Genomic DNA, 13,447 nt, shown 5'->3' on the forward strand with positions numbered 1-13,447 from the left:
GTGAGCCATGTAGTGAGGAATTGTTCCAAATCATTTCCTTCACAGCCCTCTGGAAAGCCCACAAATCGGAGGTTATTTCTGTGGGACCTTCCCTCCACATCCTCCACTTTGGTCGCGAGGCCCCTCGTGAGGGATTCCAGAGTTGATGCTTTTTTCTCTAGGGATGTAACCATGTCCTCTACACTCGATAGTCTCATCTCTGCCTCTGTTATTCGTTCGACCGCCTTGAGTAGGTCTTGGTAGATCAACATTATATCCGAACCCATGTAACCAATCTTATCTTTCCAGTGTGTCACTTGAATGGGTGATGGCAGCCATTAATGCCGAATTGTCTGGGATAGAGTGGGTCTGCCCTGCCGGTACCGCCGCCTGGGTCCCGGCTCCTGTATACTGGTCCATCGTACTCTGTTTGGTGCCTTGTATTTTGTCACTCGTAATGTTTATTGGAGGCAGGGGGCCTTCCTTGACAGGGAACTCCTCCGCCGTCTCCTAGGTGGGAGACGACCAGTCCTGCGGTCGACAATGTCCAACGAAGGCCAATGGACGGAGCAATGTTGGGAAGGGGGGGCATGCCTGGTTCCACTCAGGACCTGTTCTGTTCTCAGAGGCCGGGGGAGGCAAATCACTCACAAGCCACACCGACGCCTAACCCGCCCACCTCCGTAAGCGCGCACCTCCCTTCCCCCCCAAAGGGTGCCACAGTCACAATTCTGGTTGGGCCAGTAAGTATTGCTTGGGGTGTTCAGGATTGGGCCCCCGCTCACAATCTCACCACTGCTATCCGGCCTCCTACGCCAATCAAGAGCACCACTGCGGGCCTCTCATCACGCTATGCCTCCAGTATGCCTCCATGGTAGGCAAGACGCTCCTCAGTGACCCCTTCTTGTCACTGCCTCATGCAGTACACCAGTTCGCCATTAGGTGTGCCGTCTCGCTCAACGCAAGCACGGCCGTGAGTTGCCCGGGTCCACCGCGCATCTTCCTGCGGATATCTGGGCAGCCTCGGTGTGTCCTGCCCCAGCCCCTAGCAACCACCGTCTATAACCGCAGCTGGCCAGCCACCGACTGGGGCAGATCCGTGCCTGGGTGCCTCCGCTCTCCTCAGAATGTCCGCAACTCCGTCGAGGCTGCAGATGCTCACAGAGCGAGGAAGGGTGGAGGGGCAATTCAGCCACAGCCTGGGCCCCGGATCGATTGCACAGCCTCTGCTGCCTTCAGCATCCATCACAACCACTCAATGTCAATAGTCCTGAGGCACCGCCACAGGTGCTTATCGATGGTAGAATCCCTCCGTGGGCCAGGGGAGCAAAATTCAGGCAGATGTACAGGATAGTTAATAGGATATCTTTGCGGGCTACAGGAGCTCGCCTATGTTGTCTGCCATTATGGACTGCTAGGCCACGCCCCCTGACAGGAACATTTTGCTTGTCTAAAGGCTAAGACGCATGCTATATATCGGTCAAGCTCCACAGGAATGATCCCAACTTTTCCGGTATCAGTCTTTGGTGTAGTCAAGCCGTGCCATCATTTTTCCACCAGGCATAGCAATTATACACATTTTTGGAAATGGGTTGTCAGACTACAGATAGCTAGACATTTGCATGTAATTGACTCCCAGAAATTCTAATTCCAATGCTAGAAAATGTAACATCAGTAACAGAAAGTAGCAGGGAGGGATTTAGGAAAGAGATCAGCAGTAAAATGATCCTGTAAAAGAAGAATGAATATTAAATTAGGCTGCAGTGATTAAGAAGAATATGATATGAGTTTTATGCTTTCATTATTTAACACGCACTTGCACTTCTCTGCAGGAAACTTAATCTGTTCTTGTAATGAACTTCACTTTAATACTGAACTCTTCCCTATCTAGAATTTACCTCGCCTCTAGTTAATAGAACAAATTGCAAGCAATTACTTACTATTTGTGGTAGTCTATTCTAGTATCCCACTCTTTACCAAAACAGAAATGAGCAACAACAAAAAAATCTTTAACTGTATTCCACTAGTTCCCATTATCTTGATAAACATTTTCAAAAATGAAAGTTGGATTTTCTGAGTCACTTATGACTTTCCCTAAATCCACCAGAAAATATTGGGTTAATAGTTTAAAAGAGATACTTATAATCGGATATTCCTCACACTTAAAGGATTTGTCCGTCATTTTGGCCTTGCTTCATTTGCCTGGCCAACCCTCAATGTTTAAGTTATCGGTTGTGATGTGTTTTATTTTTTATTTTTAAAGAACTCTGTGCACATTATCAGGCCCCAGTGGTACCTTAACTTGGTCTTGATGTTCACACTATTTGAGCAAATGCACAGCTATTCGTGTTGGTTGCAGACCATTAAGATTGTTTTTAGGTTTCGCCTGCACAGTGCTTGCGCAGTACTTGTGAAATCTATTGTTTTTAATATAAATCTTAAGAAGGGGTTACATCCCGCCTCCTCCCTTTCCTGGCCTTTTATTGATTCCTGTGCTTGCCACTTACTTTTCCTCCATTTCTATTGGCTGTAGCATTTATCTGCATTTACCAATGCTTGTTTCTTGTCTGCTTCTCTTATCAGTTTCCCGTTGGCAAAATACTATTAACATCCGCTTTGGTGGAACTATTGTTTCATAAAGTTTTGCTTCTTTCCGCTTTTATGTCTTGCAGCACATTTATATACCAGAACTTATCACCCGGAGAGATTTAGTGATTTGTCCAGAATCACAGGACGTTGAGCCGAGACTTGAACTGGGATCCCCAGCTCTCGAGTCTGCAGCTCTGGCCGCTGCGCCACATCCTCTCTACTCCTGTGATACTTGTCAGGGAGCTCGTTCCTTCGTCCCCGACGAATGATAAAACAGCATATTTTTTATCACAAAGGCAAAACTGATGCATTACCAATGCCTTTTCTCTTTGTGATTACTTCTGCGCGCCATGTCAGCGAGCTGCAGGGACTGCCAGTACTGCTCCCATATGAGAACTACTCTGCCAATTTGTGCTTTGGACTCTTATGCACTGAAAGCGGCATCAACCTTTCATGTGCAGCAGCCCATCATGGTTCTCACTTTTTTCTGCCACATCCCTCCAAGGAGGAGAGGCTTCATCTGTTGGATACAAACAGAGCCCTTAGTTTTTACATAGATCGTACTTAGTAATACCAGATAGACGATAAGCTGTTTGTTGGATTTGCCAGTTGGATTTGTGTATACTGCTAGGAGAGCACAAGCTGGATTTTCTGTTCGTTGCTGAAACCTGGATGAGAGGTTTCTGGACCCAAGCCATCTTTAGCTGTCCTACATAGTTACGTTATTCATACAATGAACCGGAGTAAGAGAGCAGGAGGAGGAGTGGTGCTAATACATAAGGAGACTCTTAGTTTTTCTCCTTGGAACACACAGGGATGCTGGAATGTTGACCATGTCTCTGTAAAATCCTATTGATCCACAGACCGCCAGGACTGGCAAATAATGTTGTCAATTGGCATCATGAAACACTTTCGCCGGCCTACCTAAATCACATTTTTTTTTATTATATTAGGGGACTTTATACCTACATTCTGACAATATAAAGGATACTAATGCCCTTGAACTGGTAAACATCTGCTCAGGTTTTGAACTTTTACAACATGTTTTAGTACCCACACCTAAGACAGAGCACGTTCTGTATCATATTTATGTAAAAGCAAATTAAGTAGTAATTTATTTGGTTTAGAAGGCCCTTGGTCCAATCAGAAGGCTATATTTTTCCGTACACTAGTCAGAAAAGTTAAACACCACAATCTCTAGGAACTTAACTAGAAACATATCTTACAGAGTCTGGTACTGGTTGGACAGTGGAAAACTAAAAACACATCTTGACCTCACCGTCTCTCAGGTTCAGTTTGATAATTGCATTAGTGAAACCATCCACCATTTTCATGACTGGATTTCTAATGCCGTGGATGAGATACTCCCCTTAAAAATCGCCATTTCACATCAGAAAACTCCATCTGCTGCATGGTACTCCCAAAATTGTAAAGGGTTAGAAAGGACTTGGAGGCTTTTGTATGCAGATGCAGAGAAGGAGCCCTATAAAAAAGAGCTTAATATATTCAAAGAATTGATAAAAGCCACTAAATGTATACTATAGTAAAATCTTATCAGCCACAAACTCCACTAAAGAACTCTTTGCGGTTTAAAATTCCTTCGAGTAAAATCAGTCTTTCGAGCTTAAAATGTTTTCGAGCCCAAGACTCTCTTTGTATTGTCTGAGTTTTTTCAAATCAAAATTACAGTTCTTTCCTCCTTCAGACATGTCGCAACCACAGAGAAGCTTCTACTCCCAACTTCTCCTCCTTTAGACTCCTGATCGGAATTTATTCCTTTAACTGAGAATGCTGTAGAAGCCAAAATAAAAACTATTAAATCAGGATCACCTCTGGATCCCTGTCCGACCATAGGCAATAAGCTTTTGACCTCAACTTTTGCCCCAATTTCATTCACTAACAAATGGTTTGGTACTATCATTCTGTAAAACTGCATTTGTTTCCCCCTTATTGAAAAAGGATACTTTAGATCGTAACATTTTATCTAATTATCATCTCATTTCCCTTCTCCTTTCTTCACTGAGTTTCTGGAAGGCTGTGTAAATGCACAGCTAGCATCGTTAGTTGCAGAGAATAACATTCTCAATAAATTTCAATCAGGTTTCAGGCCTTCATTTAGCACAGAAACTGCTGCAGATGATATAGATATGATCTTAGATGATGGGCACTCTGCTGCTCTCATCCTCCTTGATTTGTCAGCGGCTTTTGATACTGTCCCTCACATGGTTGTGTTAAAGAGACTGGAGGAAATTGGTATTCAAGGCAGTGTCTTTCAGTGGTTTGAGTCCTTCTTGACAGGTTGAATACAGGCTGTCCAAATAGCATAATGCTGTTCTACTTTTAACAATATTTTCTGCGTAGTCCCTCAGGGCTCCTTCCTTAGCCCTACCTTTTTAACCTACCTTTTTAACATTTATATGACTCCTTTTGCTGGCCTGATTGCTTCTTTTGGTTTTCAGATTTATGGCTACGCTGATGACAGTTGATCATTCGTATGGAGGGTCATCACAGCCACCAACAAGACTGGTTAACAATGTCTGGTAGAGGTAGCTAGTTGGAAGAATGCACATTTTCTGCACCTAAATTCTGGCTAAACTGAAGTATTAGTGCTGGTCCACTTCTTAGTGGCCTCGGCTAATAGGAGCTTGCCCATCCTTGTCAACTACAGCTAGAAATTATGGGGTTATATTTCACCATAAATTGTCAGTTGCACCTCACATAAGAAAACGCATGAATAGCTGCTTCATGATTATGGAACAGGCAAAAAAGATTGTACTGCAGGTCCCCCAACAGTCCAGACAGTTGTTAATTCAGGCACTAATCATCAGATTGGATTACTGCAATTCATTGTATGTTAGCCTTCCGGTCTGTTTGATTTGTAAATTGTAGTTAGTCCAGAACGCAGCTGGGATTTGGAAATTTGATAACTTTTCAGCTTAAAGAAGGAAATGAAACTGGCTCCAGGTTCGGAACAGATGTTGGTTCAAGGACCTCTGTACGTACCACAAAACCTATTAACTTAAACGTGCTAATTATATCTCCTACAAGTTAAAAACACATAAACCTTTAAGAATACTTCATTCTTCTAAGGCAGATCTGGTGACCATACCTAAGTTTCAATGGGCAAGAATGGATGGACGGGCCTTCTCTGTAGCTACAATACAAGCATGGAATAAGCTGCCTATTGAACTTCGTTCCGAATACAATATTTTAAAGTTTTGTAAGACCCTGAAAACTTTCCAATTTATTGAACTGTAATTCTTTCTGCCATGTCATTTCTGTCACCCTAACACCCCGACCATTAGGTCTATAATGTGTAATTACCTAATATCAGCACCAGTACACCTTTGAGTATTTGCACATTTAATAAAATGACTGAATAAATAAAAAATAAAATTCATAAAAATAGCAAAAAAGGAAGGGCTGTTCAAAAACATACCCTGTCTAGATGGCTCGTCCTTTGCATGAAGTTGTGTAATGCCCTGGTGAAGAAGGAGCCTCCTGAGGTCCGTTGAGCTAATTCCACCAGTCCTGTTTTCCCCACCACTGCATGGATGAGAGGGATTTTCTTGTTGGACATCTGCCGTGCTGTTACATGGGCATTTAGCCGCACCAGGGTTTACCATCTCAACGCTAAAGTCCACAAGTGAGACAATTTTGCCTGCGTGGTTCTTCAGGACTTACTAGTTTACTACTACTCAGACCCTCCACCTTTTGGGAGGTACTACTTTGAAATCTATTCACAAGATGATGAATGTGCTGTTAGAAGTATTCCTCAGAAGAACAGCTTTCTCTGGGGGATACTCTATTTAACATTTGGATTTAGCATCACTCTCCTTCGTTCCTGATCTGTGGAGTGGATGTTTATAGTGCTACAAAGGTCTCAAGTTGGATTTTTGCATCCTGTCATGCTTTCAGCCCAGTGCTTAATTTGAGCTGGTCTGCAGCTCTGGCCATTACACCACATCCTCTTCCCACTTCCAGGATTAGAAGTTTGTTCTGTTTTAGGCGGCGCTAATAGGAGAAATGGGCTGATGCAAGCTGCCTCCTGACGAGAGCCCCAGAGCCCTGACACTTATTATTTTACAAATTAAGCACTGTTTCAGCCTGTCTTGGTCGATCCACATCTGAGGGCGTGGAAGAGTTCCTAAAAAATGCTAACGTTGACGCACAAGGATGGTGCCTACATTTGACGGTGTCACCTATCACCAAAGCTGCACTTGCTTAAAAAATTCCGTATCTAGTTAGTCACCTGAGGGAATTCAAAAGGTTAGTAATTTGTGGTTATTGTATCCACCAGAAAGAGCATTACTGTACTTGTTTCTCTAGTCCTGGCAGTCAACTTGGCCCACTTTCCATCATTAATGTGACTTTGTTTTCTGTTTGCCAAATAGAAACAAAAACGTTGTACATTTTTAGGTCGAGCATCAACGCGCATGCGCTGTCTGCAAGACCTGTTGTACTTACTATACTGAGTGCAATTTCAGTGCCATCCCGCTGCTGTTTTCCATAGGTTCACCCTTGTGTGGGTCCCATTTTCTGGCTCCTCATTGCATGGCTCTCCCGAGACAACGCTTACGTTTTCTTCTCGGGGAGCACCTGCCAACTACAGTTTCATTACGATGTAGGGACTACTTTGTTTAATTTCGGCACATCGCGTATACTGAACCACGACGCTGTTTCACTGGCCATCACCTATTGACTCACTTCCAGACACACATGAGATACCAAGCGCAAAATGCAACCAGCAAAACTATAGTTCACATACCTCATAAACCAACCGGCCATACGTCACAAGGACCAATGTGCAGCTTGAATAGATGCCATTTAGTTTACAACGAAACAGTAGAAACAAAATATTTACACTATAAAATCGTAGAGAAAACAACAATGCACTTTGTATTGTGGAAAATAAATGTATGTACAAAACAGATGCATCTACAGTAAGTAGTGAAACCAAATTATGTAACCATTAGTATACGAAGTGCTCGAAGAATAAAAGACACTTTCGTGCAATTTAAGAATTTACTTCTGGCAGGTCTTTTTTCAGTTTAATTTTTTACGGTAACATTACAAAGCAGATGCTCTTTTAAGGGGGCGGCCATAATTCCGTAAAGGACAGTATAGGTCAGTAAATGTTGTCCTTCTTCACCGTTCTTGCTTATAGAACTCCAGCAACAAATACCAAGACGCCCAAATGACGTCATTATACCAAGATCCCGCTGTTGACTAGACGGAATCAACCTGTTGCAGATAGCGAGAGGCAGAACCCAACAAGTTTGCACATTTGCAGGCAGCGTCAAATTGCTAGGATGGATAAGCTAACGTCTGTGCTTAGCCATTAGTACTATGGAAGGACCGCGGTGGTTTGACCGAGGTAAGCTCTATAGCTGTACTTTATGTGCTTTATCTACTGGTTTAGCCCAAAGCAGTGGATAGTGTTTCTTTCAGGTTCGGGCTTTAGTCATTATCATGAACATATAGAAAGGTCTTTGTTGTAAATAAATGGAGCGCAAACCTGTGTGGATGCCTGAACTGCGCGTTTGCATCCCCCTTGAAACCACCCATTCTCTCTTACACTGTGCAAAAATGAGGAAAAAACCCTGTGCCTGTCCAGTACCACGTGCTTTTGTTACGGAATGTAACACTTCTCCGGCTGTGCAACGAGTAAAGCTGCATTCAGCTCCGTGGAAATGTCACACGATCACGTGATGACATTCACGGCGATGCGTGAGGGTTAAACAAATGTGAAAGCATTAATATCCTGGCAAGAGAAGGAGTCATTATCCTCCATATCGATATATGTCTGCCGAATTTGAATGTTGGCAAGCATTCTTCTCACATGGTGTCCCCCCAGCAAAGGCCGCTTGTAGTGAAAATATTAAAATGAACAACAACAACAAAAATTCTTTCTGTTTATTGAAACGTCCTCTGCACAGAAAGATTAACAAGAAACAAAGGCTATTCCCGGTGTGGAAATGCATTTTTATTTTCCACAAATATTGAGTGGTAGTAGACCAAGTCAACAAACAGCCACTGAACTGTACACACCTTTAAAAGAAGAGTACAAGACAATGCTTATTACACATTCCTTAACATTTGCCTTACCTAACTTGATATTTTTGGAGATGGAAGGGTATCAGATGGAGATCTATAACTACTCCCATGTCAACTACCCCCTTGCAGATTTTATATCTAACTAGACAGGAGGTGCTGGGTTGTGTGGCTCCCCAAGCAGGGCTTTAAGTGGGATGAAAAAAATAGTGTGCCACCTAGTCTGTATTTTGGTCCCTCTCGAAAGCTGTTTTAAAATTCTCCCAAGTTACGCAAAGTGCATCCACCTGTAATTTAAAAGAGTTATTGTGTAACAACTGCTAATGTAGGTTTTAGCGCACAGACTTGAGCTCATGCTCATTGGATGGGACTACTTCTGTTTTCTACAAGACTTTATATTCTGATCTGAACAAGCCAACCATAGTCCATTGCAAAAGTATCACTCCCCAAAAAACTTTATACATTTGGAGCCAGGATTCTCTTCATGTAATAATAAAATGTATAAATAAACTGTATATAATTTGATCACATAGCAGCTTGGGTCAACATCAATCTCCACATCATAAATCAAATACCTTGGAACAAGGGCGTAGTCTATCCGAGAGTAATGGCTGTGGCATCGCACTACTCGCAGGTTTTTCAAATAGATAAATAAAAGGCATGGATATTCACAGTGCAAATAGATCAAACGCTCACAAAAGGTGAGACGTATTGCATTGCAAATGCTTGTTTATACATGTACTCTGTTGTCAGCAGAGGTCTATTAAGATGTGTTCGTTTTCCACTAACCACCTGAAAGAATGAATTAAACAGTATCAAGTAACCACGCACACAAAATCATTCTTCCATTTGAGAAAGCTGTAAGAAACACCTCTTTCATCTTGGATGTATTAATCCGTATTTTTCACTGAAGGGAATGCTCATGAAAGCTCAGTTACACTGACAAAACGTGCACAATCCTTAATATCGCCTGATTGACACTAAATATTCCAACCTTGAAACACCATGGCACTCAGAAATACTTCTCTGTGATGGTCTGTGCTTTTCTGCAATCAAACATGAAACTGAACGTGAAACTGCAGTTGACAAAAAGTTTGCCTTATAGGGACCCTCCTTTACATTTAGTCACCCTTCCTTTCCTTTCCTTCTGAATTAGCTTTAGTGTTCTCCAGAGCCAGCCTTCCCAGGAATTCTATCAGATACCTTCACACCTACATCAAAATTTGTCTTCTCCATGAAATCTTTCACTGAGAGTGACGTTTCCCTACAAGCACACATTCCTTTTGTCTGACGGATTGGGAACTTAGAGTGTCTGGCAACAGTAGTCGAGGTGGTATTCTCAGTACTGGAAAGACAGATTCATGCTGATCCCCCCCTTGTATTTTTATTTGACCTTGCATAGAAATCAATCATGTGTATTATGTTTCTTAGGGTTGACAAGTTGATTGTTAGACTGGGATATATGCTGTGATGGAAGCTTCCCATGGTCTCACCTCCTAATGATTGGATACCAGATATGATTTATTATAATGATTCAGAGAATGCCTGTTTTAAATAGTTTGATACAAACTTTTGAACAAGGGATATTTGATAGAATTTTGATCCTATGTTAGCGATATACTAACAGTGAATTGTGTATCCCAAATGCCATTGCCTATCACTAATGATCGTGTTATTATCTTTACCTCATGTGGTTCTATTTATTTATTTTTTGTTTTTACATGAGCCCATTCACAACATTGTTTGGTCATTTTGTAATGTCATTGACCAGTCTCTATTGATAATGATTTTGTTTGTTTCTTTGTATTTTTTCAAACATGAATAAAGGTTTGAAAAATGTTCTCTGTTCATGTGGAAGTTCTCTGTTGATCTTGATTAGTTTTCATTGTCTTCATAAGAATAGGCCTAAATAAAATAAATTTTCTTTAAAAACATTGCTGGGTTAGACATTGTTTAATCTAATTGAAGTGTTTGGTTCCCTTTCGCAGACCAGGGAAAATATCAGTGAAAATATGGATGGTGGAATCCGATGCATTATATAACAATTTATTTATTAACATAGGATGCATTATAGCAAAGAGAAAAATCGCCTAGAAACGGGGCAGTACATCATACTAGAAACGGCAAGACTGGGTAGGGAACAAAAATTTACCTTACAAAGGGAAAAATGGTCTACGAGGGCAAAGGTTGCCCCATAAATACGAGTAAGTATGTGAAGGGTGGAGCATGGGGTCTTAGATAGACAAAGATTTTGGAGAGGGGGCAATTCAGTGAATGAGGGGGGAAACAGAATGCCCCAACAACATCTAGGAAACAGGAAGGCATCCGGTCTCAAGCCCTGAAATCTGTTAGATGCATACACCTAGAAGAGGATGGGGGGAGATATGAGGAAGAAAATGTGCAAAACCTGCTGTGGCAGTTCAGTTTGGGTTTTTTGGCCCATCACTTTGTTACTAGAAAATCGACAAAATGCTTTAAAAAAAAAATATTGAAAATATGCAGGGCACACCCACTGAAGAACTATTCATGCAGGTAATGTACTATGGTCTTTCTTTATCTTTCAGCTATGATGACGAAGTTGACAAAGTTAATCAGTATCAGAGGCTGAATTTAGAAGATCTGGAGAAAATTGAAATAGGTGAGTTACTCTATGAATATATTCATTATTTCTCCAGTGTTGGATCTTTCATATATTCACATGCTTGAATCAATCCCCGTCGTCGAAGTGGGAGTCCTACGGTACCATAATAGTATGTATCACGAACATAGCCTATAATGGCAATGAAAAAGTCTGTTTAATAGCCTATCTATGTCTGTTTTGAAAAAGGACCAAACTTGAACTATAACCAATCAGGCGACAGCACCCTCGAGAACACTCTAAACAGAGGCTGAGTCCCTCAGATTTTCTACCGCACGTCGTATGAAGGGAGTCTCCCTGAGCTCTGCTCAGTTTCTTCCGCTATTACTTCTTTTTGGATCATTCGAGATTATATTTCATGTTTCATTTCCCTGACCCTAGCACTAATATGTCAGAGTAGCAGAAAACAAGGTATTGGACTGGGAAATATGTATAAACTTTTCCTCAAAAACCCTCACGCTCAGAGAGATGAGCCTATTATTGGGACTACAGAAACTTAAATCTGTCACTTCTGATGAGGACAGTAAGGGTTCCTTTTCCTCATACGAAAGGTCAAAGGGAGAGGTTGCACCAAGGGTCTTCAGAGGGCACACAGCATAGCCATAAAAAAGACATACCAATAGTCTTGATAAAGCACTTCTCACAGAGAGAGAGAGAGACAATTGGAAAACACTTTCTCAGATGCAGACCCTACAACTCCTTCTTCAGCCCTGACATTACATTAGGGAAATCCTCATTATCTAACAATGAGGTATAAATTGCAAAACTGCAGTTGAAATCATTGTTAACAACCATGTCCACTATTACTGCCTCACCAATAAAGGCCTCGTCTACGATGGTCGAGTGCGATGGCCTCATCTACGACGGTCGTCTACGATGGCCTCATCTACGACGGTCGTGTGCGATGGCCTCATCTACGACGGTCGTCTATGATGGCCTCATCTACGATGGTCGTCTACGATGGCCTCATCTACGACGGTTGTCTATGACGGTCGTCTATGACCGCCTCTTCTACAATAGACGTCTACGACGGCCTCATCTAAGATGGTCGTCGATGACAGCCTCATCTATGACGGTCGTCTACGACGGTCATCTACAATGGCTCCATCTATGACGGTCGTCTACAGTGGTCGTCAACCATAGTTGTCGACGATAGTCATCAACGATAGTCGTCGAACAACAGCCTCATCTACAATAGCCATCTACAACAATCTCATCTACAATGGTCGTCGACGACAGCCTCCTCTACAATGGCCGGCTACAACAGCCTCATCTACGATGGTCATCGACGACAGCCTCATCTACAATGACTGTCTATGATGGCCCCATCTACGATAGTAGTCTACGACAGCCTCATCTATGATAGCTTCATCTATGAATGGCCTCATCTACATTGGCATTGTCTATGACATTCTTATCTAGGACAGTTGTCGATGACAGCCTCATCTACAGTGGTTATCTATGACGGTCTATGAGAGCCTTATAAATGATGGCCTCAATTACGATGGTGCATCGTCTATGATGGTCGTCTACTACAGCTTCATCTATGACGGTTGTCTATGATGACGGCCTTGTCTGCGATAACCTCACCTTTGATAACCATGTCTATGACCGCCTCGTCAATGACAAAAATTGTCAACGTCAGCCTAGTTGTCTACGTCCACCTAGTTTGACTACGATATCAATGATAATACAAACGACGAAAGCACCATAGTCATCAACAAAACCAAAAGACACATTAAGGGGACTAATAGGAGTATGTCTACAACAGTCCGCAATATGTGGAGCAATTTCACCACTTCGCTCCGCCTCCAACCTCAGCAGTCCGCAATATGTGGAGCAATTTCACCACTTCGCTCCGCCTCCAACCTCAGAGCATGGGTCAGATCTATGTAGCTCTAGAACTAGACCTATAGAGCCTGTTACAGGATTACTACTTTCCCAAGACTGCAAGGTCTCATTGTGCCTGATATGTCTGCATCCTCCAATGCTCCTGCCATAGACAGAGTGATCCCAGTGTGAAAAATTACCTTTCTTCTCGGAACGACCTGTTCACATCTTGTGATGATAGAGAGAAGGCCCACAACAGCTGGATTTCTCACCAGATATTGTTTGATGGTTTCCAGACCCTTAAGGAATGAGCAGCCAAATACTTCCAACTTCCAAAAGCAAATAAGCAATGGTTTA

General features: G+C 42.3%; 1 protein-coding gene across 3 annotated transcripts in view; it reads left to right on the plus strand.

The window, feature by feature from the left end:
• The window catches only part of INPP5F (inositol polyphosphate-5-phosphatase F), a 1,146,251-nt gene that overhangs the window by 998,890 nt on the left and 133,914 nt on the right, over positions 1-13,447 (plus strand). For all 3 annotated transcript variants that reach the window (XM_078643924.1, XM_078643926.1, XM_078643927.1), the window contains one exon: positions 11,187-11,260. In XM_078643924.1, the coding sequence (XP_078500050.1) occupies positions 11,187-11,260 (74 nt within the window). The remainder of the gene's footprint in view (positions 1-11,186; positions 11,261-13,447) is intronic.

This window comes from Lissotriton helveticus, chromosome 5_1 (genome assembly GCF_964261635.1).
Source record: "Lissotriton helveticus chromosome 5_1, aLisHel1.1, whole genome shotgun sequence".
Classification (NCBI taxonomy): Eukaryota; Metazoa; Chordata; class Amphibia; order Caudata; family Salamandridae; genus Lissotriton; species Lissotriton helveticus.